The sequence below is a fragment of the Zingiber officinale genome, chromosome 3A (genome assembly GCF_018446385.1).
Source record: "Zingiber officinale cultivar Zhangliang chromosome 3A, Zo_v1.1, whole genome shotgun sequence".
In the NCBI taxonomy this organism is placed as follows: domain Eukaryota; kingdom Viridiplantae; phylum Streptophyta; class Magnoliopsida; order Zingiberales; family Zingiberaceae; genus Zingiber; species Zingiber officinale.
In genome coordinates this window covers 2,744,731-2,770,623 of record NC_055990.1, presented here as the reverse complement: position 1 = coordinate 2,770,623, position 25,893 = coordinate 2,744,731, and the positions used below count along the sequence as shown (strand labels likewise).

Genomic DNA, 25,893 nt, shown 5'->3' with positions numbered 1-25,893 from the left:
TACCAAATACAAGAGGCTTACATTCTAGAATTTCGAATATGTTTTTCGATATTGTGTTCTTTTTTTTTTCTTTTCCTTGTGATTTGATTGTTCTCTTTGGTTAACCTAAAGTTATTTTAGGAAATTAAATATTAGCTTTCTATAAAAGGTTTTGTCTAGTCAGTGGTGGTTGCTCCCATATCCAAGAAGGTCATGTGCCTCGCCACGTCAGTACTGGGAACCAATTATGGAAATTAATATTTAATGGAATTAATAACTTAAGGAGACTTGGGTCGAACGTGTTAAGTTCCGCAGGAGATCCAAGTCAAAACCTAAAAGAACAAATAGATTAAGTTTTGGATCAAACGTGTTAAGTTCCGCAGGCGATCCAAAATTTAATTTAAAAGAACACATGGTAGCTAGGAAAAGGTTCAGACCTTTGTACAAAATTTTTGTACAGTGGAACCTATAGGTTTTCCGAGTAGCAACCAACACCTCTCTGACCTAATCCGGAGAACAAACTACCGAGCCGTCTCCGACTTCGTCCGGTCCAGAGAACGAGCTACCGAGCCCTCTCTGACCTAGTCCGGAGAACGAGCTACCGAGACCTCTCCGACTTCGTCAGGTTCAGAGAACGAGCTACCGAGCCCTCTCCGACCTAGTCTGGAGAACGAGCTACCGAGCCCTCTCCGACTTCGTCCGGTCCAGAGAACGAGCTACCGAGCCCTCTCCGACCTAGTCCGGAGAACGAGCTACCGAGCCCTCTCCGACTTCGTCAGGTCCAGAGAACGAGCTACCGAGCCCTCTCCGACTTCGTCAGGTCCAGAGAACGAGCTACCGAGCCCTCTCTGACCTAGTCCGGAGAACGAGCTACCGAGCCCTCTCCGACTTCGTCAGGTCCAGAGAACGAGCTACCGAGCCCTCTCTGACCTAGTCCGGAGAACGAGCTCTCTCCGACTTCGCGTGCCAAGTTTCCAACCGAGCCCTCTCTGACCTGGTCCGGAGAACGAGCTATCGAGTTCAATTAACATCTGATACAAACTTAAATCAGTGTCAACATCAAAACAACAGCCAGATCAGACTGTATCAACAATCTCCCCCTTTTTGTTGTTTGACAACACGATTTAAGTTTAGATCAGAAATGTTCTTATTTTCATAATTTTAGGGGAATCAAGATCCCCCCCCCCCCCAAGATGGATACACCACTAAGTCAATAACGGGAATCAAGATCCTTCCCGTTATCTTCTCCTCTAAAATCAAGCTTTCATACATCTCTAAACTTAGGTATCCTCTCCCCCTTTGTCAAACACCGAAAAGGTGCAAATGAGGTGACAAAACTCAAAAGGCTCCCCCTTAACTCATACTGTCTTTTTCTTAATACACCTAGAGTTCCCTCTAAGTGTATTATATGACAGTAAGAAAGAGATAAGATACAATCAAGTCATGGCATAGGAACAACATATTAATATGAACTGAAGCATAAGGAAAAGCAAGAAATAGACAAATGAATAGCAAAAATATATGAGTAGCATAAGTATCCAGGTCAGACAAAGATATCCAACAAATAGCATCCAAAACACACACAGAATATATCAATCAATGTCCTCAACACGAGGAACATCATCATCATCTGCGGGAGGCATGTAACCCTGAGGCGGCATGCTGGAGCTCGAAGGTGGATGACCCGAGAAATGCTGCGGAGATGGGTAGTTGGCCATCCAACCCAGAAGCAGCTGCTGCATCACCAACTGCTGACTGCGTAAGTCATCGTAGCGCTGGTCAATCCGAACACGCAATCCATGGAGCTCGACAGACAGCAGCTCATCGTGCTGATCGAAGCGGCTCTCTAGCTCAGCAATCTGCCAGCGCAGATCAGGATCGGCCTCATCAGCAGCAGGAGGAGGAGCAGCAACCTGTCGAGGAAGTGCCCGTGGTAACTCTCCCAGACCTCTCCCATCCTTCCACCGAACAGCCCCATTCTGTCCCAAGATACCGGACTTGGAAAATGCCCGTTTCCCAAGTCGGCAATCCTGTATGACCATCTTCACTATCCTACCCTTAGACACATCTATCAGAAGGGTCTCGAGCCAATCTGTAATTATATGTTCATAAGGCATATAAATAGTGGAGCTGCTAGGCTGAGTATATGAGATGATCGAAGAATATATGCTGGACATAATGTCAAAGTCGAGACGCCGACGCAACCCATAAAGCATCAAACAATGATAGGGTCGGATCTCTGCTAGAGGTTTGGATGTGATTGGAAGAAGACAGTTTGTGACTATCTTAAAAAGAATATAGTCAGGGGCAGATAGTCGTAGGGCGGCAAAGGTGGGAAAATCAACATCCAACTCATCCAGTCCACCTGGTCTAGGATGACCGAAGAAGTACTCATAGATGGAATCAGGTGAGACATCAAATGGAGGAGGTAAAGGATCGGGTAAATCAGGATAAATGGGAAAAGGATCTCCTGAAACCATTCGGCAACCTAGATACCAAAAGAATTCTACGACGGAGAAATCGATAGTTCTCTTAGCGACTCTGGTCTATAAGCACCATCACTGGTTTGATGTAGATTATTGTAGAATTCAGATACTATGTCATAGTTGATGTCCCTTTCTAGGTAGACTAACGAGTCAAGTTTGTAATATGCCAGGGTTTCGGATACAGAGGGACAAAACTCATCCATGTACTTTCGATCCACAGATCGACATGGGAGTAGCTTGAATGTCCTCTGTTGAAACACTTGTTCAAACTGTCGGTTCGGGAATCTCGAAGAAGAGGCAGGTTGAGGTCGGGAGGGTGCCTGGGACTTGGATTTCTCAGCAGATGACTTAGACGTACCCTCACTGGCTGATTTCTTCCTAAATAGGTCAAAAATGGGACATGGTCGGGGCAAATGGGAGTCCACAGGAGCCACAGAGTGGAGAACCGAGACAACACACTGAGATACACTGTGAAAAGAAACTAAAATGCCAAAAATGAACAGATTTCGGGGAGAAAGGAAGTTACCTGGGCGCCATTTGAGGCTTTCGGAGAAGATGAAGAGAAGAGTCGGGACTGAGGAGTGGTTCGGCTAGGGTTTTCGGCGTGAAATGAGAGGACGAAGGATTGGGGGAGGTTAAAGCAGATCATAAGATCGGACGGCTGTCCGAACAGGAGAAATCCTGACCGATCAGGGAACGTCCTGATCGGTCAGGGAGTGTCCTGATCGGTCGTGGAGACCGATCAGGGAACCTCCTGATCGGTCCCCGGACCGATCAGAGGTCGATCAGCGTGCCAGAGCCTCCTGATCGGTCATGGGGACCGATCAGGGAACCTCCTGATCGGTCCCCGGACCGATCAGAAGTCGAACAGTGAGGTGGAACTCTCTTGATCGGTCGTAGAGACCGATCAGATATCATCCTAATCGGTCTCTGGACCGATCAGTGTCTGATAATCAATGATTTCAGTCTCTGAAATTCGTATCGAAAGCTCTGAAACTTGGTTCAACAACTTCCAAGTTAAGAACCTAGGATCTGAAGAGCCCACAGAGTATATTCAGTGATACCAATGAATATTTCCTAATGATGAGCTTTAATGATTTGGAATTATTTAGGGCTCGAAAGTTTCAGACACTTCATAACAAATGTGTTGAATCTCAAAGTTTCAAAACCAGAGAAGTTTGTTTTGTTTGTTTGCTGAAACTATGATCTATAGTGAACCAAGGTAATAAATCTGCTCAGGCTATCGGTTCGAAATATATCCTTGCTATGAGTAGTTACAAGTTTGTCAAAATATGTCAACTTGTCCTATTTTCAATCAAAATCAGGAAGGTATCAATCAAGGGTATCAATCAACATATCAACAAGGTTAGATGATTTCTAGACACAGGTCCAACCAAGATTCCTTGGTTGGAATATATGAGTAAGATCTAGGAGCCAAATACACATGAATTATGTAATGGTCTTCCCCATACTCAATTTATGTCTCTTCAACCTAATTATTTAAGGGATGCATGATACATTTTGAATAATTTGGTTGATCCTAGCATCTCACCCCATATTTAGCAAACAAAAATAATTTGTTAAACCTTATAGTTTGTGTGAGATGTCCCCAAGTTGCCCAAATTAATTTCCCAATTTCTCTTGTAGTTTTAGTTGTCCTTATTGATCATGATGAAATCCTAATGGTCTATTGAGCTAAACACATCCCCAATTCTCTCCTTAAATGACTAAATTCATTTTCCGGAAGGGGTTTGGTGAAAATGTCGGCTAAGTTTGACTTTGACTCAACATATGTGAGTGCAATGTCTCCCCTAGCTACGTGATCTCTAATGAAGTGATGACGCACTTCAATGTGTTTGGTCCTTGAATGATGGACTGGATTTTTCATTAGGTTTATTGTGCTAATGTTGTCACACAATACTTGCACTCCTTTATATGAAAGTCCATAATCTTCTAGAGTGTGAATCATCCACAACAATTGTGATACACTCTCTCCCATAGCAATGTATTCAGCCTCGGTCGTGGAGAGAGCAACACAATGTTGCTTCCGACTTGACCAACTAATCAACGATGAACCTAAAAATTGGCAACCCCCACTAGTGCTTTTCCGATCCAATTTGCATCCAGCATAATCGGAATCGGTATAGCCTATCAAATCAAAAGACTCTGTACGAGGGTACCACAGTCCTACTCTAATTGTGCCCTTGAGATATCTTAGAATTCTCTTAACTGCAGTTAAATGAGATTCCTTGGCACAAACTTGATATCTAGCGCACATGCCCACAGCAAAAAGTATGTCCGGTCGACTAGCTGTGAGATATAGAAGACTACCGATCATGCTTCTATATTGTGTTAGATCAACTGGTTTCCCACTCTCATCATTGTCAAGACGAGTGTTTGTCGCCATTGGAGTGGATACTTCCTTAGAGTCACTCATTTTGAATTTTTTGAGCATCTCTTGAGTGTATTTCGTCTGATGGACATAAATTCCATCTCGAGTTTGTTTGATTTCAAGTCTAAGGAAGAATGTCAATTCTCCTACTAGACTCATCTCAAACTCACTTTCCATGTGAGAAATAAAATCATTCAAATAGCCCTTGTTATTTGAGCCACAAATTATGTCATCGACATACACTTGGGCTACAAAAATATTTTCACCATCTCTACGCAGAAATAGTGTTGGGTCTATTTGGCCTCTTACAAAACCCTTTTCTAGTAAATATGTTGACAACCTTTCGTACCAAGCTCGTGGTGCTTGTTTAAGCCCATAAAGTGCTTTCTTGAGCTTGTACACGTGGTTTGGAGCTTCGGTATTCACAAACCCCAGTGGTTGTTCAACATAGACTTCTTCTTTAATAAAGTCATTTAAGAAGGCAGATTTAACATCCATTTGATAGAGCTTGAAACCTCTATGTGCAGCAAAAGCTAGCATCAAACGAATGAACTCTAATCGGGCCACGGGAGCATAAGTCTCATCATAATCGAGACCTTCGACTTGACTATAGCCCTTGGCTACAAGTCTTGCCTTGTTTCTTACAACTTCTCCCTTTTGATTTAACTTATTTTTGAAGACCCATTTAGTTCCAATAATGGTGGTCTTCGTAGGTCTAGGAACTAAATCCCACACTTGGCTCCTTTCAAATTTACCTAACTCATCTTGCATAGCTATGATCCAATCAGGATCGCGCAATGCCTCATCAACTAATTTTGGTTCAATCTCTGAAATCAATGCGACTTCATTAGACTCATTTCTAAAGAATGACCTAGTCCTAACCCCTTGTTGGATGTCTCCCACAATTTGGTCTTGGGGATGACTAGTGGCTATCCTAGATTGTCTTGGTGTTGGTGGTGCCTCATGAATGGTCTCACTAGGTACAGGCAAGGACTCAATATCAGGCAAAGGATCAGATTGAGTTCTTTGTTGCCTTTGCTCATCATCATCAGAGTCAACTTCGACTCTTTCTATGTCTCGATCATTCAAACTTAGCCTTCTAAGTTCAAATTGAATTTCTCCTACATCCCTTGATTGATCATTTAAGTTAGGGATTTCTTCAAAAGCTACATCAGAGGACTCTTCAATCAATTTAGTCCTATTGATGTAGACTCGATAGGTTTTGCTGGTAAGCGAGTACCCGACCAGTATCCCTTCATCAGCCTTGGCCGAAAATTTTCCAAGATGGTCCTTGATGTTCAAAATAAACACCTTACAACCAAACACCCTAAGATGTTTAATTGTAGGGGGTTTTCCAAACCAAAGTTCATGGGGAGTCTTTCCTAAAAACCTATATATCAGGATTCGGTTTTGTATTTACAGCTTCAGCCCATAAGTAACTCGGTAGTGAGTACTCATTGAGCATACTTCGTGCAGCCTCTTGTAAGACTCGGTTCTTTCTCTCCACAACCCCATTTTGCTGTGGGGTCCTTGGAGTAGAGAACTCATGCCTATATCCCTTTTCTTGACAGAATTCTAAAAACCTATGATTTTGAAATTCGCCACCATGATCACTTCTAATGGTTTTAATTGTTGTTGATTTTTCATTTTCAGTTCTTCTACAAAAGGAAATAAAAATATCTATGGTTTGATCCTTAGTTTTCAAAAAGAAGGTCCATATATACCTAGTAAAGTCATCGATAATCACTAAACAGTATCTACTTCCTTTTAATGAAATAACACTACTGCAATCAAACAAATCCATATGTAATAAGTCTAAGGCAGTAGTTGTACTTACAGCGCTTTTACCTTTATGAGACGCTTTAGTTTGCTTACCCTTCTGACATGCATCACACAATTTGGTCTTTTGGTACTTGATGCTTGGTAAGCCTCGCACTAACCCTTTGTTGACCAGCTTCCGGATATTCTTCATGTTCACATGAGCCAACCTCTTATGCCAAAGCCACGATTCTTCTTCTTTTGACATGAAACACTTAGCAAGAGCATTAGTAGCACTTTTAAAAGAAACTTGATAAATGTTATCTACCCTTGTGCCTACTAGTACCGTGTCAAGTATGTCAATGTTTTTGACTAGACATTGACTCGAATGAAACTCAATTGTGTAACCCGTATCACACAATTGACTGACACTTAGGAGATTAAAAGTCATCCCCTTGACTAGAAGGACATTCTTGATTTGGAGATATTCGGATATATGAATCTCTCCAACTCCTATAACCTTAAGGCTACCATTATTACCAAATGACACATTACCTCTATTTTTGTTTTGAATGGTAGAAAATAGTGACTTGTCCCTGGTCATGTGCTTGGAGCATCCACTATCAACAAACCAAGTTGATAGACGCTCCCCCTTTACCAATGCCTATAAGACACGAAAGATAGATGTTTTAGGTACCCAAATCTTGGGACCTAATGCATCTACAATGAAAGACTTAGGCACCCATGCCTTTGTTACCTTCTTCCTAATCTCATGAACCCTAGAAACATGCGATCTATGAAATTGGGTTCTTGACACTAAAGAAATAAAGCTAGACTCCTTATGTTGGTATCCTAATCCAGCCTTGTTGTAGACCGCCCTTTGGGCATTTAGAATCATGTCTAGAGTCTTAAAGCTAGTTGAGAATTTTTCAAGCATTTTCTTGAGTTTCTCAACCTCACCCTTCAAGGCCTTGTTCTCATCCTCAAGGACCTCTAGATGTAGGTCATCAACCTCATCTTCCCTAAGGGCCCTCAAGTTTTCTACTTCTTCTTTTAATAATTTATTTTCTATTTTTGATTTTTTAAGCAAGGTAGACAAATGTGTAATAGTCTTATAGCATTTTTCTAAGTGAGAAGAGGTTACCTCTTCATCATCCGAAGATGATGAAGCCGCGGCTGAAGTGCTTGAGTCATCACTCTCGGACTCGGACTCCTCCCTTGCCATGAGTGCCAATTGCCGAGTACTCTTCTCCTTCTTCTCTTCCTCCTCCGATGAGCTTGAGGAAGATTCATCCCAAGTGGCCTTGAGAGCTTTCTTCTTCTTGGCTCTTTCCTCCTTCTTTTTGGCCCGTTCCTCCTTCTTGAGTTTTGGACATTCACTCCGGTAGTGGCCTTTCTTGCTACACTCATAGCAAGTAACATTAGTCTTATCGATATTTTGATCATTAGGTTTACCTTTTCCTTTGTATCTTCGGCTTCTTCTCATAATTCTCCTCACGAAGTTGGCCATCTCGCTTGATGATGATCCGCCTTCATCATCAGACTCGGAGGAGGATGTAGATGAAGAAATCTCTTTCTCCTTCTTCTTTTCCCTCTTTCTTCTTCCATCCTTGTTCTTTGGTTCTGCAACTAAGGAAATACCTTTCTCTCTTTGACCTTTGTTAGCAAGTTCATGAAGTTCCATTTCACAAAAGAATTCGTCTAATTTAACAATGGAAAGATCCTTGGAAACCTTGTAGGCATCTACCATAGATGACCACAAGGCATTCCTTGGAAAGGCTTTAAGAGCGTACCTTACTAGATCGCGATTCTCCACGCGTTCATCTACGGAATGTAGACCATTGATGATTTCCTTGAACCTCCCATGTAGTTCACTTACCGTTTCGTTTTCCTTCATGGTGAGATTTTGTAGTTGATTCAAGAATAGGTCCCTCTTGGCTATCCGAGAATCACGAGTTCCTTCTTGGAGCTCGATAAGCTTGTTCCATAAATCTTTTGCACTCGAGAATGGACCTACCTTGACGAGTTGGTCCTTGGCAATCCCACATTGTAAGGTGACTACCGCCTTGGCATCGGCTTGCCCTTTACGAGTTTGTTCGGTAGACCACCTTGATGAATCGAGTTCCTTACCTTCTTCATCCTTCGGTGGTGTGAATCTTTCCTTGACCGAGAACCACGTGGAGATATAAGTCTTGAGGTAATACTCCATGCGACTCTTCCAATACTGAAAATCTGCTCCGTCGAAATAGGGAGGACGATTGGTGTTGAATCCTTCCTTCATGGCCATCTTCTTGCTCTTTAGGATGTTAGTCCAGATGAAGAGCACCAGGCTCTGATACCACTTGTTGGGATCTTAGATGGCTAGAGGGGGGGTGAATAGCCTCTTAAAAACTTAAACACAAATTTCTACAAAGAAACTTGTTAGCACAGCGGAATTAGGAAACTAAAACAAAGAGGAAACAAGCACACTAACACACGGATTTACGAGGTTCGGGGATAACTTGCCCCTACTCCTCGGCGTGTCCGTAAGGTGGACGGCCCCTTGATCTTCGGTAGATCGCACCCCGGATAAATTCCGGCTAAAGATCCTCCTTGTCGGTGGAGTAACCTCTCCACAAAGTCTCAAGAAATATATATATTAAAGCACAAGACTTACAGAGCTCGGTGGCAAAGAAGAATGAACTAACGCTTACAACCACGCGAGGATCAGTGGAAACAGAGAACTCACAGATCGCAGTATCTCACCCGAGAGCTCAAGAACTTAGCACACCTCAACGATCAACAGAACGTTTTTTCACTTTCTTACTTTCTTGTTGTTCTTTCCTCTCGCTTTTTACTGCTTCTTAAGCCCCTGTTCTCTGCTGTCACGGATCGTGGTCAAACTGCACAGAATCATCGCTGCAGCCAATCCCTTCTTCCTCCTTACCTGGTTCTCTGAACTCACACCAATGAAATCACAGTTTTCACTGGTGTCTTCTGAGCTCGAACCAATCACCAGGAGTCAAGCAGATCGCAGCCAGATCACACCAGTAGCCATTGATGCTTCAAATGCACCATGCGCCGCGAATCACAGCAGAAAGGCCATTTGTCGTATTCCTCTTATGGACTTAATTTGAAATTAGGCTTGGAATGATACCTGTGATCCTGCAAACTCAAAAGCTAACAGCACAGAGGGTTATATCACATGAATCAGGCAGATCAAATGCAGTGGAGGAATCGCAGAAACAGCGAACAATTGTGTATGGATCGGTCACCAGACCGATCCATGGACCGATCAAGACATATCCTGATCGGTCCACAGATTGTCTGATCGGTCGTGGAGACCGATCAGACTGCAGGTGGATCGGTCTCCACGACCGATCCCCGCCTTCTTCTCTTCGCAATACATCTCCTGATCGATCTCCAAGACCGATCAGATTGCACTCAGTGTGCTACTGAGTGTTTCCTGATCGGTCTACAGACCGATCAGATTACACTCAGTGTGCTACTGAGTGTTTCCTGATCGGTCACCAGACCGATCCATGGAAACTTAGTTTCACTATCTTATGTATCACTGGATCGGTCTGCCGACCGATCCAATGTACCATGGAATGTCCACTTAGGTTCCTCTCTGACCTAATCCGGAGAACAAACTACCGAGCCCTCTCCGACTTCGTCCGGTCCAGAGAACGAGCTACCGAGCCCTCTCTGACCTAGTCCGGAGAACGAGCTACCGAGCCCTCTCCGACTTCGTCAGGTCCAGAGAACGAGCTACCGAGCCCTCTCTGACCTAGTCCGGAGAACGAGCTACTGAGCCCTCTCCGACTTCGTCCAGTCCAGAGAACGAGCTACCGAGCCCTCTCCGACCTAGTCCGGAGAACGAGCTACCGAGCCCTCTCCGACTTCGTCAGGTCCAGAGAACGAGCTACCGAGCCCTCTCTGACCTAGTCCGGAGAACGAGCTACCGAGCCCTCTCCGACTTCGTCAGGTCCAGAGAATGAGCTACCGAACCCTCTCTGACCTAGTCCGGAGAACGAGCTACCGAGCCCTCTCCGACTTTGTCAGGTCCAGAGAACGAGCTACCGAGCCCTCTCTGACCTAGTCCGGAGAACGAGCTCTCTCCGACTTCGCGTGCCAAGTTTCCAACTTGGACTTTTCCCTTCCACATGATCAACCTTGATCAGTAATCAATCCGAGTTCAATTAACATCTGATACAAACTTAAATCAGTGTCAACATCAAAACAACAGCCAGGTCAGACTGTATCAACAGAGATGATGTACCTCCACGACCTCCTTCTATTGTAATTGAAAATTAGAAATGAAAGTGCATAGAAATGGAGACAAAAGTGTATAGAGAATATGAAATTGAGATTAAGAGTAGAGAAAATGGGTGTGAAAATAATGAAATAAACTCTATTTATAGAGTTTAAATAGTAATGAACACTAAATCATAGTCATTTATAAAAAAATGGTCTAATGATCTTAACCGTTGAAAAAATATCCAAAAACACTCTCACCCCCCTCAACAGCTATGAACCGCCGGTTAACCAGCGGTTCCAACTGCTAGGATCTGCGCAAAAAAAAATTGGGGTGAACCGGTAGGCCGAACTAGCGATCCGTTGATTTTTAAGCTCTAGAATTGTGGTGAACCTATCGGGACTATTCCAGTTCGACCTAAAAAACTGGGTCAACTGGCAATTGATCAGTTAACCCGATTATGGGCCCAAGCTAGACCCGGCCCGGGGTCAGGTCTAGTGTAAGGATGTTATTAATATTGATGTAATCAACTTCTAGGATTTTTGATGTTTATTTGACAATATGTTTAATGGAGCTTAGTCAAGGTTGACCTATTCGTGCGAGTAGTCTACCGAATGACTACGAGGGTAATGAGAAGTCTTGAATGAGTGAACTCCAAGTAAAGTGAACGTTTTAGTGAATGAAGCTAGACCCTAGTTAGTGAATCTAGGTGATGAAAGTCCTGGTGAGTGAAACTAGATAGTGAAAAGTCCTGGTGAGTGAAGATAGCTAGTGGAAAATCCTAGGGGAGGTAACCCTAGGTGATGAGAAGTCTTGGAGGAGTGAACTCCAAGCAAGGTTGACCGAAAGGTTTCCAGTCAACCGTGCACGGTCGACCAGACCAGCGAATTTTGGTAAACTTATGTATAGTTTTACCAACACTATTTTGCATTATTATTGTTGTTGTTGTACTAATTTAGTATTGCAAGGAAAGTCTTAGTGAATCAGACAATCAAACACTAAGCAGAAAAAGACCAAACAAGTTTGAAGGGCCAAATGTTTGACAAGTGAGTTGAGGTAAGCTCCTGGTGGGACTGTAGTGAGGTCATGTCCCGGTAGGGACAAACCTTAGGCGCCGATTCAACTGAAGAAACTAATCGAGGTTTCTAAGTTAAGATCAATACAGTCCTAACCGTCTCACTCATGCATATATATAATCTAACTCAATTTTGTGGAGTAAATATTATCTTTGTTCTAATATTGTTTTGCAGGAAGTGAACTTTAATGGTTCCATCGATAGATAAGAAGGTTCGTTGACTAATTTGTGGAAACATAGAATGATTGAGTTCCTGATCAAAACACAAAAGGAAAAATGGTGTTCCGTTGATTGATCAAGTTCATCAATCGATGGATCAAAGATTTACGGAGATTAGATTCAATCAACCAAATCCAGCGAAAAGGAAATATTGATTCTGTTGACAGATAGGCTTTGTTCTATCGACGAATCAGGAGATATCACGAAGATCAGATTGATCGGCCAGATCTATCAAAATGAAAAGTTTGGATTCAGTCGACTAATAGAATGGATTAGTCGACGGATCAAATTAATTTCACGGTGAATCAGATCGAGAAGCTAGAAGGAAACCTACGAAGGTTGGGTTCCATCAATGAATTATTAAGATCAGTCGACTGATGAAATCCGAATTCAAAAGTTCAGTTGGATCAGTGGAATTTGATCAGCTGGTAGCTCGATTATGAAAAGAGGGCTTAAGGACAAAGTCCATTATCACTTTTGCTAAAGAAACAACTACTCAACATCGTGCTCTCATTCTCTACGCCAAGCTCATCTTCAAACAAGTCTCTGCTTCGAGAGCAACACCAACAAAGCGCTTCAACTACTGCCATTCCTTTGATGGTAATATTGTACTTAATTGCATATCTTATCATATCATTGTACTTGAAATATTGTTAATGAATTAACCTATCGATACAATCTGACGGTCCTAGGTTCTTGGAGGTTCCAAACCAAATAAAAAATCAAATGTCATTTTTAATCTTCTTGTTTCAATTTCGACTGCATACTTGATAAGTTTTATAAAAAGAAAAGTTTTTAAAGATACGAGACTCACCACCCCTTCTCTTTAATTCTCAACGGTCCTACAATTAATACTGGGCAGTTACAGATTTCACTAAAATTTAAAAAGTGTAGATTATATAAGTTCACGATTTAAATAAAGCTAAGAGCAAGAATAAAATATAAGATTATGCAAATAAAATGAAGTTTTAAATATATATAAATGGGCTCTTTAGATGTCTAATATAACATTATATTTTACTCTATCAACTAAAATATAATTTATTAACGATACTCTCTAATATAACTCGAACTTTAATTGACTACATAATGAACCTTCTTTTAAGCCGACCCATTATGCACATAATTCGATAATTTATACGAGTTATAAATTGGTCAATAGCTTACAACAACTTTAATATGTCATACAATATATCTTCCTTTATGTGACATATTTTATGCATGATGAACAAAATAAATTCTATTCTATAGTTGTAGATTACTTGGAAACATATATCTAGCATAAAAGTAATTTTACTTTAGACTAATTACTTTTAGCATAGATATATATCTATTGACACAAGATATACTAAATTTACCTAATGTGTCTTTCTTTGGATTTACACAATAGTTTAATTTAGTAGTACGTTTGGAGATAGATCCAAGAAAATCCTAGGAACTTTAACCGAATAAATAATCACTTAATCAACATTAACAACCCAAAATCAGGTTTATTAATCATTGATATCTTATGACAATTAATTAGTATCACCCAATCAATTACTTCAATCGATTAAAAATTTACTGTATGCGACATCAGAGCAAGTAATCTATTAATGATTTGAGTCAATCGATTGACTGATCGATCTAAAAGCCTTCTATATTTGATTTCAACATTGCCAATCAATTGGGGTAAAAGCGATTTGGCCACCTCAATCGATCAAGTTGATCGATTAAACCCCTTCTCGCTATGATTTTAAGGCTATAATCGAGTGAATCAAATTCCTAATCGATTGGTGAAACTAATCGATTAGGCTGATCGATTAAACCCTTCTAAATCATGATTTTAAGGGTATAATCGATTGTCTCAAATTCCTAATCGATTATGACACCAATCGATTAGGCTGATCAATTCCAATCAATTTTATCATGATTTCTTTCTATTAATCGATTGGATAAACTTCCTAATCGATTAATAGTATCAATCAATTAGGTTAATCGATTCCAATCAATTTGTCATGATTTTAAGCTGATTGATTGAAAAAAAATTGTCAATCAATTGGTAACATTAAATTGATTAACCTGATTGATTAAAAATTGATCATGTATTTAACTCAATCGTGCTAATCGATTGGTGTCAATTGAATCAATTGGGAAATTGATTCGACTTGGTTCTGTTCATAATTTTAGACTTGATAATCGATTGCCCGACTAAGGGGATCCATTACATAGTCACAATTTTGACCTAAAATGGATCAAACATGGCAGTTCTTCTTGAAGATGGCAGCGGTTCACTTCTATTCTTCATGTTCTTCTTGAAAATCATGAAAACATAGAAGAGCAAGCTTTTCCTAGGTTTTCTGATTGAAGCATTTCAACAATTAAACATGTTGTATATTAGCAAAACCTAATCTAGTATGAACACAATAAATTGAAGAAAAACCTAAATTGTATTACCATGAAATTGAAGAAGCAGAGCCTTAGCAGTGATACCAATTGAAAGGTTCTCATAAATCTCCAAATCATATGAATTCGATGAAACAAAATAAGAACTCATAATAGGAAATATAAGAACATGAGCATGGATCTAATTTCAATGAAAGCATGACAAAGAAAACCAAAAAAAAAAAACATAAACAAAAGACAAGAAACGTAATTGAAAAGTCATTGTCTTTGTCTCTAGCGTCATCTAAACGATCCAAAAACCCTAAGGAAAAAGTAGTGGAAGCAAGAGAAGATTGATCTTCTAAGAGGATTATGGTTGACGGCATCAAATCCTCTTAATGAGAAATGAAGAAACATCTTAAAGATGATATCCTAAACCTTTGAAAAACTCTCTTTATATAGACAATCAATCTGTTATCAACGTATAAATGATAACAAATAGGGCTAAAGTTCTACACATTCAACTCACATATGATAACTTGAAATCTAATAAACTTAAATTTTATTACTTTAATAGATTTAATTTTACTGGTATACACAACTCACAATTAAGTCTACAAATTAAAGATAATAACCAACATTGATTTCTTATCAAGTTTCTTCAAACATTTTTGACAAAGAAACTTATACAAACAGAGTACATTAAGGCAGTCCATATGCATACATAATTTCTCTCTCTTACATTCATCGATGTAAGCAACCTTTTATTCCTCTACGATATCTATGCAATCCAGAATCTTTTCCTCCAGACAAGAAGCGAAGGGATTAGGCGGCATCGGCAAGTTTTCCTGGCTTGCTCCCAGCATTTGAACTACCAGCTTCATGGATGGCCGTTCCACTGGTCTCCATTGCGCGCACCACAACGCAATCTTCGTCAGCTTCTTTGCAATCTCAACGTCTTCCTCCTTGTCAGTGACCAATCCTAGCTCTCCCCCTTGCTTTAACTGCTGATAGATCCACTCCGGGAAGTAAATTTGGCGAGAACTTTCGTCCGATTCATCCATCTTTCTCCTTCCACCAATCATTTCCAGCAGCAGCATTCCGAAGCTATAGACGTCGGACTTGTGCGAAACTGTGCTGTTGCTGCCTAAGAAAACCTCTGGCGCTATATAGCCGACGGTGCCCCTGACCGCAGTCATGGACACGAGGCTCCTCTCCTTGGAGCACAATTTTGCCAGCCCGAAATCGGATATCTTCGGGTTGAATTCTTGGTCGAGCAAGATGTTTTGTGGCTTGATGTCGAGGTGAAGGATTCGTTGGTCGCATCCCTGGTGAAGATACTCCATCCCCAGAGCTATGCCCATGCTGATTTCGTGCAGCTTGGTCCAAGAGAAGACGGACACGTTCTTTCCCTCTTCCATGGCTATGTACTTTTCTAGTGATTCATTTGGCATGAACTCGTAGATAAGTGCCCTTGCAGGTCCCTCGACGCAGAATCCTAACAGGCGAACGATGTTGACATGGTGGATCCTCCCAATTGTGTCAATCTCGTTGGTGAACTCCTCTCCACTTAGAGTTTGATTGTCAAGAACCTTAACAGCCATGGGCAATCCGTTGGGTAGCTTCCCTTCGAACACACTGCCGTGGGCTCCTTGGCCTAGTTTTACCTTGAAGTTGTCTGCCATTTTCTTGAGTTGCGAATAGGAATACCTTGTCGGTTTCATGTGCTGGTACTCCTTCAAGAAAATTTCAATCTTGAGGTTTTTCTTATGCTTCATCTTTCTCATTAACATTATGTGGGTTATCAGAACTGCGATTGCTACTACCACAAAAGTTATCGAAATGACAAGACCTGCAGGAGTAAAATTAAGTTAGATGGTGCATGTAAATCAAATTGTAGAGATCGAAGAGGGAGGAACTCGCCTATGGTGAGATTCCTTGCTCGGGAAGCTGCAGAAAGAAAAAACAAAATGATCAAATTTGCTTGGATGACATCTCTGCTTGCAAGTTAAAATTTGATCAAATTTGCAAGCAGAGAAGTGAAAAAAATAAATAAATAAAAGTTAATCATTACCTTTGCCGAAACTTGGATCAAGATACAATGATGGAGGATCATTCCATGTCGGGACATAGCAATCAGTTTCATTGCTTATCCTGTTAAGTCTACAACCATAATCGCAATATCCACAGTCTGGTTGATCCCATTTCAGGAGCAAAAGATTATATAGCGGCCCATCGTCGTTTATAAACATAAAAAACTTATCGTTTGTCAATACTTGACATTGGAATGATGCAAGTGTTTCCGAGGGTAAGTCCGTGGCCCAGTAGTAGTAACCAGGAAGATGGCTTGCACAATAAATTTCTGCCAAATAGCCACCATGTGATGATGCTCTTGATGAACAATTGAGAGGCTTATTATATCCATAATATGGCTCGTAGTTAGAAATTCGTGGACTATAATAGGAACGGCCGAGAATATACACCTCCGGGGTATCATAATCTGTTGCATTAAAAAGGCGGAAGGGCGACGATGAGAGATTGAGATTGAGAAGTCTCATGAAGAGGCAGTCGCCTGGGTCAGACACCAAAAGGACTTGGTAACCATAGTCTATATAATAAACTCCAAATGGCTGATCAAGAAATGGAAGCTTGAGCATGAGTGACTCGCCCTCGCCCTCGCCCTCGCCCTCGCCCTCGTAGTAGAGTTCAAACCCTGGATACCCACATGACTCTGGCTGATCACTGAGCCGGAAAGGGAACCTTATCTCGACAGAATCGCCATTAATGTGCGGTGCAACCGAGCAATTATTCTCGCTTTGGGGCATGAAACACCAGGTCTGGATGCTGCTGCTGCTGCTGATAAACAGAATGAGGATGACAGGGAAGAAAGCGGAGGGAACCTCCATTAGATTGCAAACCAAGCAAGCTTGACCTCCTTTCTCTTTGTTCCATGGCTAGTGACTAATATAACAGTCGATGGATAGTATTGACCGCTTCTTGTGGAACACAAGCAACTCAAGAGGCGCGTGATCTGACTTCTACTTGTTTGATAATTAACTCCATGTAGAATAATGCTACTTGCTTGATTGGTTCCATGGAAAATTAATTTTATTTGATTTATTTGTTTGACTGACTCTGTATTTGCGCTCTAAAATAGTCCACCTGCTTGTTTGATGGGCTCCGTGTGGAATTAATGGTTCTACTCGTTTGATTGACTATGAGTGGAAAACTAATCGGATTGATTTGGCTCAAGTTTGCTTGACTTTGAATTTGCTTACTAAACTAGTCCATTATTTATCTGCTTCCAATATTTAGTTCTCTAATTACTCTTACATCCAAATTGTGGCGCTTGCCTTTGTATTATTATCATCTCCTACTTCCGGAGTTGTTTGATTGAAATCTCCTCTGAACATGAATCACAAAAGTCCACCACTCCGTCTCCTTGTAGTTGTTTCCTCTTCCTTTCTCTTCATCCTCTTTTTGGGGTTTTGCACCTCCATCGAAGGAAGTGAGTGTGTTTCTTCATGTGGCAGCATCACCAATATCAGCTACCCCTTCCGGCTTCCGGATGATCCAAGCCACTGCGGGATGCCCCAGTACGAGCTGCTCTGCCAGCACAACCGCACCCTCGTAAACTACAGCAGCCAAAATTTTCAAGTTGTATCAATCTCATACCACAACCAAACCATGAGACTGCTCGATCCTGGTCTACGCATCAACAACTGCTCTTCTTGGCCAATCTCGTTATCTTCATCGGTGGATAGATATGATATCAACTACATCCCATATCCAATTACAACTGTCGTCTCGTTCGTGATTTGCCAGCAGCCAGTAAATGATGATACGTCATATTTAACGACAAGCCCTTGCACTGTAGACTCCACCGATGAGCACCACTATGTTAGGCTTCAAGACACGTCCGTACCCGACTACAGACGGTTCTGTAGCTACTCTTATAATTTAGTGGATTCTTCCATTGAAGACGGGGCTTCCTATTTGGACATTTGGTCCACTGCTTTAGTTCTTGGTTTTCAAGTTTCTTGGAAGGCTTTCCAGTGCCCCATATGTGAAGACGCTGGTGGAAGCTGCATATATCGCGAGTCTTTTTATGATTATGATGATTCAGACTGGTGCTATAATCCTTGCCACAGCGCATTCCAATCCAAGCACTGTAAGCAGTTTAACCAACTTCTTGCTTAGCCTCTGTCACTGTACATTTTTTAAAAATCTTTTACAAGCACAGCTTTCTGTAGCTTTAAGATTAAGATATTTAAAATCTATCTAGTTGATACATCTCTTTAAAGTATAATGTTAGTTCAAAATGTTAGATGATTGGGAATGTAAAAGTAAATTAACATGCAAGGCAATGACATTAGGCATAAATTGAAGAAAATATGAATAGAAATACAAAATGGAAAGAAAAACTTAGCCAACACCCCAGTAGCATTGTCCTAAGGGCGTGTTGAGTTAGGTGGAATTTGAGGTGGAATCATCCCTTGCAATGAATAATCTATTGTAGTCCATCTATTGTATAGATAATCAAAATGATTGGTTTTTCTTATGAATCTACAATTGAAGTGAAATCTATTTCTTATTTTAAGAGTTGAAAAATTAACTCCATTCTATTTTCATAATATTAATAAAGTATCAATCTAGCCAACTAATTTTCTTAGCTCTGGTCCAATCAAGCTGAGTGGATTGATTGTGTGAGTCTTGCTGGCCTATTAGATCAGTGAACTAGTTAATCTAAGCAAATCATTAGTTGGATAGATTGCATCTAGATGGTTGGTTAGACTTGTCAGGTCAGTGGAATTAGTGAGTTTGAGCTTAGAGATGGGTCAGTCAAATCTTGTAAGCTTCAATTTTTATTTGGATCAGTCGAATTAAATGCATGTAATTTAGCTGATCAATTCTCCATCTCTAGTAATGATGCAAAATAATGAAAAATAAATCATCCCGTTTGAATTGCATATCAATTATTGATTTCAATTTCAACTTGTAGGTTTCTTTAATCACTTGAGAAGACTACTAAGAGGTAATGCTTCAATAAGCTGACTATGCTTATGCTTTCTTTTCTAACTTTTGAAATTGCTGCAAAAAAACTAAATTTTAGCATATTATCTAATCAATCTTTTTAAAATGTGCATGTTGATTCTCACATACTCAGATAATGCATTGAAGTTCTTCGAAATAGCAGGTATAATTCTTGAAGATATGCCTACATGATCTACCTCTGAAATATGTAATATATATGGACGAATTCAAATTTTTATGTTTCATTTAGGTTGTGTTTGGGCTATTCGAGGTGCACCAGGAATGTTGTGCCTACTCTCCTACTTGTTCTATAAATTGTGGAAGGAATATCTCAAAAAAAATGAAAAGATCCAGCTATTTCTTGAAAAGTACAAGAATCTATGGAAGGAGTATCTCAAAAGGCATGAAAAGATTGAGCTGTTTCTTGAAAAGTACAAGAATCTATGGAAGAAATATCTCAAAAAGAATGAAAAGATCGAGCTATTTCTTGCAAAGTACAAGAATCTAACTCCAACTAGGTACTCCTACAGCAGTATCAAGAAGATGACAAGAGGCTTCAAGTCAAAACTAGGACAAGGAGGATTTGGAACTGTCTATAAAGGTACACTCACTAATGGTCACATGGTTGCCGTGAAGATGTTAGGCAAGTCGAGAGACAACAACGGCGAAGAATTCATCAACGAGGTTGCAACGATCGGAAGGGTTCACCATGTCAATGTGGTCCGTCTCATAGGCTTTTGCTACGAGGGATCCAAAAGGGCACTAGTATATGATTACATGCAAAATGGTTCTTTGGACAAGTACATCTACACCAAGCGACAAGAACAAACTAAAAGTGGTGCTCTTGGGCTAGAAAAAATGTATGACATTGCTCTTGGAGTAGCTCGAGGGATCGAGTATCTGCACCGCGGTTGCGAAATGCAGATTCTTCATTTTGACATCAAGCCTCACAACATTCTACTTGATGCGAGTTTCACACCAAAGATTTCAGATTTTGGATTAGCAAAGCTCTACCCGGCCGGAAATAGTGCGGTCTCAGTGTCTACTCCCAAAGGGACTTTTGGTTTCATTGCACCTGAACTGATGTATAGAAGCTTAGGACGCATCTCCTATAAGTCTGATGTTTACAGTTTCGGGAGGATGATTTTGGAGATCATAGGGGCCATCAATGAACCACAAGTGGTTGCTATTGAGGAACAGTCGAGTGAGTTCTACTTCCCTGCTTGGCTCTATGATCAGGTGCTGAAAGGTGAGGACATAATAATTGATGTTGAAATAGAAGAAATCGAATCAGTGTTGGCGAAAAAGCTAGCAATTGTAGGATTGTGGTGCATACAAATAAAGCCAGACGATCGGCCTTCTATGCATAAAGTTGTAGAACTGTTGGAAGGGAGTTTGGAAGATCTGGCATTGCCACCGAAGCCTTCCCTTTTGTTTCCATCAGAAATTGAAATGGTAGAGATCACTGAGACCGAAAGCTCAGAGAGTTCAGATATGCTTGAACATAGCTGCTCTAGTGACTACATAAACGATACACATTTAGATGTTTAAATTTAGAGCAAGTAAATATAGATAGATGTTCTTTCATGATGTCAACGCAATGTTTCGATATGTTTAATTTAAGGTGTCTAGATGTTGTTTCAGACAAGAATGTTGTTCAATAAAGAATCCAATATGAGCAAGGGTTTGAGAAGAGAGATAAGAAAAGATGCATCTTTCATATCTTATCTAAATGAATTGTATTATAAAAATTATATATATATTTTTTAAAAATAATCTGTTATTATTTTTTCTCAAATAATTATTATAGTGAATTTAGTTCAAATTATTTATTTCACTTAATAAAATTTATTTTATCTAATGTTTTGAAAACCGGATCAGTCATTGAACCGGTGAGATAATTGGATCGTAGATTTTTTAAGTTTGACCGGTCAAATTGATGGTTCAACAGTTAGTTATATATATATATAAAATGCTTCAATAATTAAAATTGATACTTCAATCCTATTTAAACATGTGATTTTGAACTGTTTTAACCAATTTTAAATGGTTTTGATCGATTTTAACTGATTTTTTTATTTTTTGGACTTTAATGATTGACCGAATCGGATCACAGATCGATTCACGATTCGACCGATCGGACCGGCCAGTCCTGTCCGATTTTCTCAACACTGATTTTACCAGCCAACGACTTCAGTTAGATCAACCCGGTCTTTTGCGTCTTATACTACAACTCGCCTCTTGGTCTTCGCCGTCGTTCTCCCCGGATCATTCTCCCACATTTCGCTAGAGTTCTCCGCCTCCTCCTTCGATTTATCCACTGGGAAGACTAGATCGGCATCGCCAGCGGTTCCCATCGGCGAGGCTGAGCAAGGGTGCGAGAAGCAACGCCATCGCGGTAAGTTTTCTTCCAGAGGATCTCTCCTATTTTCTTCAATTGTCTAATATTTGGTTCATTTTTTTAAAAAAAAAAAAAATCTTGTTGATGGTTATTTAGTTTTGGGTGCATTGTTGTGCTTAGGCTTTGATATCAATATCTTGAAATAAGTCTCCATTTGAACTGAATGGATTACTTGTGTCTTTGCATTTGTAAGTAGTCATTCCTAGATGGTGTTATAGTGTCATCTCTAGATGCTTATTGTATGAAATTTAGGATAAAAAATATTTTAAGAGTTCAATTTTTTTCCTGTAATTGAATCAAGAGGTGTAGGGTTTTGATTTAGTTCAGTAATTCTATTGACCAGGCACGGTGCATATCAGAAATATAAAACTTTAGATCTTTTTGGCAAGCAAGGGTTATCTATCACCCATGGAGAACTCTGGAGTCGTTAAACAGACTAACGGTCATCTTGGGGTCACTGAGCCAATCGCGTGGAGTGGGCCGACAGAGTATGATCTCATCAAGACACAGGAGCTGGAAAAGGTTCAACCTTGTAAACCAGATGATTTCCCTTAAACTTGTTGTCAATGACTGTGTTGTTGTAATATTTTCATCAGTATATTGAGCATGTTGGGTTGTATGAAAGTATGGAAGAAGCAGTCTCCAGAGAAGAGGTTCCGAAAAAATTGGAGCAGGTTGGACATCTATTACTGATGCCTTTTTTATATTCTTCGCCTCTTTTTTCTGGTATTAATGTTTTTTGAGTTTTTGTAGATTGTGAAGCTTTGGGTAAAGAAAGTTAGCAGGGCTAAGGGATTCAATGAAGTATCTGTCCAAGAGGCAAATGCAAAGATATTTACTTTTGGATCTTACCGACTTGGGGTGCTCTCATCTTTCTATAAAATTCTGCAATTTTGTGCCACTTTTGCTGCTAGTTAAACACCGATTTTCATCACATGAAACCATTTTTATCCAGTAGGATATGAGGAACTATCGTGAAAGGTTCATACATTTTTTGTGTTATTTTGGACGTGATTGATAATGAGAGGATTAGGCCCCAAATTTACTTTTACATTTTTGTTTATTAGAAATAGTTAGAGCATTTTGAAAATTTCTGAGTTTGTGCCTATTCTATATGATGTGTGATGCTCTCTAATTTCTCTCTTTTTTTTCTTAATCTTAGGTGCACGGGCCTGGTGAGGATATAAACACTTTGTGTGTGGGTCCACGACAAGTTACTAGAGAAGTAAGATTTATAGATTGATATCTATCTTTAGATATTGTTGTTTTGTTTTTTTTCACTTTTTTTGACATGAGCAATTTGTATACAACTTAATGGCTGTGTTGCTGTAGATTTGAAATAAGTACTTGTATCTACAACCTATGTTTGAATGTTTTAATGGTTTTGCAGGAAGATTTCTTCACAGAACTGCATAACATGTTGTTTGAGATGCCACAAGTAACAGAACTGCACCCTATTCCAGATGCTTATGTCCCTGTAATGAAGTTTAAGCTCAATGGAGTTTCCATATATCTTCTATATGCTAAACTATCACTTTGGGTCATTCCTGAAGTAAGTTCTCCTTTTTTTCCTTCAAACGGTTCTTTTATTACTGTGTGAAGAAGATTTTGCTTTATGGTGTCAAACCTTTCCTTTGGTGGTTGAGAAAGTTTGTCTTCATATCCTTTTGCCATGATAAATTCATGTTAACTTGCTAGTGGGTTAGAATTGGGGATGCAGTTTGGTATATCTTGCGTAAAGAGTTTAAATATTCAGTAGTTATGTATTTCATTATGTGTGATCCTATTATGGCGCCTATACTGATTGCATGCGCGTTGGGTGTCTGGCTATCTCTTCTTTTCTGGAATTACTAAATCTGATTCAATGTTCTTTTGTAGCATTGTTATATTCTCAGTTGTTTATAATTTCTCATATCTTTGCCTTTCAGGACCTAGATATCTCACATGACTCAATATTACAAAATGTTGATGAGCAGAGTGTTCGCAGTTTGAATCAGTGCAAAGACACTGAACAAATTTTACGCTTGGTGCCAAATATTCAGGTGCCACTTTGCCATAGTCCCCTGAATTTTAGAAGTCATGAACCGTAAAACAAATAGCAAACATGTATACCTTCTTTTGAGTTACCCAATTTGTACTTTTGTGCGATCTTATAAATTCTATACATTTTATTTTGTTTGCTCCAGAATTTTCGCACAACTTTGCGCTGCATGAGGTTTTGGGCAAAGCGTCGTGGAGTATACTCAAATGTATCTTTATCATATTTTACGTTGGTATCTTTTTCCTTCACCACACGATAGTTTTTCCTCATGATTTTTCCTTAAGTTTTGCCAGGTTATGGGGTTCCTTGGTGGCATAGATTGTGCATTACTTGTTGCTCGAATATGCCAATTGTACCCAAATGCACTGCCAAGCATGCTGGTATCATGCTTTTTCCGTGTTTACACCCAGTGGCGATGGCCAAATCCTGTGATGCTTTGTGAGCTTCAAGAGGGCACTCTTGGTCTTCCTATGTGGGATCCAAGAAGAAACATGAGAGACAGACTTCATCAAATGCCCATAATAACACCTGCATATCCTTGTATGAATTCTAGCTACAATGTATCATCGAGCACATTGTATGTCATGATGGAAGAGTTTCGACGCGGAAATCAAATATGTGAGGTAAATTATGTTATATAACTTTACTATTTCCAATTGATAGCATATAAATTTGCATGAATTTGATGTCTGTTGTCTACAGTAGTAAGCCAGTGTTTTACTATAGTTAATCAACTGTATCCATGTCATAATTAACCAATCTTGTTGACAAGTTTTATCTATCTTCAAAGTGTCTTATGGTGGACAATGTGTCAGGCAATGGAGGCTAGCAAAGCTGACTGGGATCGTCTGTTTGAGCCTTTTCCCTTTTTTGAAGCCTACAAAAATTATCTGGAGATTGATATGACTGCTGAAAATGATTCGGACCTTAGGAACTGGAAAGGTTGGGTGGAATCGCGTCTTTGTAAATTGACTCTAAAGGTAAACAACTAAATTGAAGTATATGTATTTGGTTGTTAAATAATTGGTTTTTAACAACTTGGAACTTCTTTCACAGATTGAAAGGCACACTTTTGGCATGCTTCAGTGTCACCCTTGTCCGCGTGATTTTTCAGACAGATCTAGACCTTTTCATTGCTGTTACTTTATGGGCCTTCAGAGAAAGCAAGGAGTAGCGGTAGAGGAAGGTGGACAATTTGACATAAGGGCAACTGTGGAAGAGTTTAAGCATTCTGTCAGCATGTATACCCTGTGGAAACCTGGAATGGAGATTCGAGTTAGCCACGTAAAACGAAGAAATGTGCCACCATTCGTTTTCGCTGGTGGTGTATGACCATCTTGGCTTCTTGTTATTTCGAGGACCAACTTGTGATTTCTAAAACATAATGGACTTATTTATAAATATTGCAAACTAATAGCCTAATCCAGAATGCACTCTGTCAACTTCAACTGTGTTGAAATCTAAGGGCATCTCCAATCCATCACCAAAACACCAAATTTGGTGTCAATTTGACACCAAATTATTCCAACCCATACACCAAAACCCATCCCAAATATGGTGATGTGAATAGTGCAACACCATATTTGGTGGTGCACTATTCACATCACCATATTTGGTGATGGAGAGATTTTTTTATTTTTATTGTTATTATATTATTATAAAATCAAATGTAATTAATTAATAATTATTATTTTCTTTTTCTTTATTTATAGTATAATTAAATGTAATTATTATTTATTATAAATTTAAATTAAGTGCATTTAATAGAATATTTAAATTTTATTATGTATATTTGTAAATATTTAATTTATTAAAATTATTATTTTAATTTTATTTAATATATTTTAATTATAATTACATTTATAAATTATCACTAATTTCATAAACATAATACAATAAAATATTAA

General features: G+C 39.7%; 3 protein-coding genes across 3 annotated transcripts; 2 read left to right on the top strand and 1 right to left on the bottom strand.

The window, feature by feature from the left end:
- Nucleotides 1–15,133: 15,133 nt before the first annotated feature.
- On the bottom strand, nucleotides 15,134–17,450 carry LOC122051033 (rust resistance kinase Lr10-like). The gene is made up of 3 exons (XM_042611945.1): nucleotides 16,585–17,450; nucleotides 16,434–16,460; nucleotides 15,134–16,362 (listed from the first exon to the last, which is right to left on the bottom strand). Exons 1-3 carry the CDS (start codon nucleotides 17,414–17,416, stop codon nucleotides 15,275–15,277), a joined length of 1,947 nt encoding a protein of 648 aa, XP_042467879.1. The 5' UTR covers nucleotides 17,417–17,450; the 3' UTR covers nucleotides 15,134–15,274.
- A 387-nt stretch (nucleotides 17,451–17,837) lies between these two features.
- LOC122051032 (LEAF RUST 10 DISEASE-RESISTANCE LOCUS RECEPTOR-LIKE PROTEIN KINASE-like 2.7) lies at nucleotides 17,838–21,243 on the top strand. Its single transcript, XM_042611943.1, has 4 exons — nucleotides 17,838–18,681; nucleotides 19,513–19,545; nucleotides 19,678–19,707; nucleotides 19,795–21,243. The coding sequence occupies exons 1-4, from the start codon at nucleotides 17,922–17,924 to the stop codon at nucleotides 21,093–21,095; spliced, it is 2,124 nt and encodes a 707-aa protein (XP_042467877.1). The 5' UTR covers nucleotides 17,838–17,921; the 3' UTR covers nucleotides 21,096–21,243.
- A 506-nt stretch (nucleotides 21,244–21,749) lies between these two features.
- On the top strand, nucleotides 21,750–25,408 carry LOC122051031 (nuclear poly(A) polymerase 1-like). Its single transcript, XM_042611942.1, has 11 exons — nucleotides 21,750–21,942; nucleotides 22,289–22,467; nucleotides 22,542–22,619; nucleotides 22,699–22,806; nucleotides 23,108–23,170; nucleotides 23,336–23,497; nucleotides 23,874–23,987; nucleotides 24,132–24,194; nucleotides 24,280–24,609; nucleotides 24,802–24,966; nucleotides 25,043–25,408. The coding sequence occupies exons 2-11, from the start codon at nucleotides 22,354–22,356 to the stop codon at nucleotides 25,316–25,318; spliced, it is 1,473 nt and encodes a 490-aa protein (XP_042467876.1). The 5' UTR covers nucleotides 21,750–21,942; nucleotides 22,289–22,353; the 3' UTR covers nucleotides 25,319–25,408.
- Nucleotides 25,409–25,893: the final 485 nt, after the last annotated feature.

Excerpts from the sequence above, each read along its gene's own strand:
- LOC122051033 (XM_042611945.1), bottom strand. The coding sequence starts at position 17,416 with ATGGAGGTTCCCTCCGCTTTCTTCCCTGTCATCCTCATTCTGTTTATC. Across the intron at positions 16,461-16,584 it reads TGATCCAAGTTTCGGCAAAG|CTTCCCGAGCAAGGAATCTC; the intron begins GTAATGATTAAC and ends TTCTTTCTGCAG. Across the intron at positions 16,363-16,433 it reads AGCAAGGAATCTCACCATAG|GTCTTGTCATTTCGATAACT; the intron begins GCGAGTTCCTCC and ends TTACTCCTGCAG.
- LOC122051032 (XM_042611943.1), top strand. The coding sequence starts at position 17,922 with ATGAATCACAAAAGTCCACCACTCCGTCTCCTTGTAGTTGTTTCCTCT. Across the intron at positions 19,546-19,677 it reads CTTGAGAAGACTACTAAGAG|ATAATGCATTGAAGTTCTTC; the intron begins GTAATGCTTCAA and ends TCACATACTCAG. Across the intron at positions 19,708-19,794 it reads GAAGTTCTTCGAAATAGCAG|GTTGTGTTTGGGCTATTCGA; the intron begins GTATAATTCTTG and ends TGTTTCATTTAG.
- LOC122051031 (XM_042611942.1), top strand. The coding sequence starts at position 22,354 with ATGGAGAACTCTGGAGTCGTTAAACAGACTAACGGTCATCTTGGGGTC. Across the intron at positions 24,610-24,801 it reads GCGGAAATCAAATATGTGAG|GCAATGGAGGCTAGCAAAGC; the intron begins GTAAATTATGTT and ends ACAATGTGTCAG. Across the intron at positions 24,967-25,042 it reads TTTGTAAATTGACTCTAAAG|ATTGAAAGGCACACTTTTGG; the intron begins GTAAACAACTAA and ends CTTCTTTCACAG.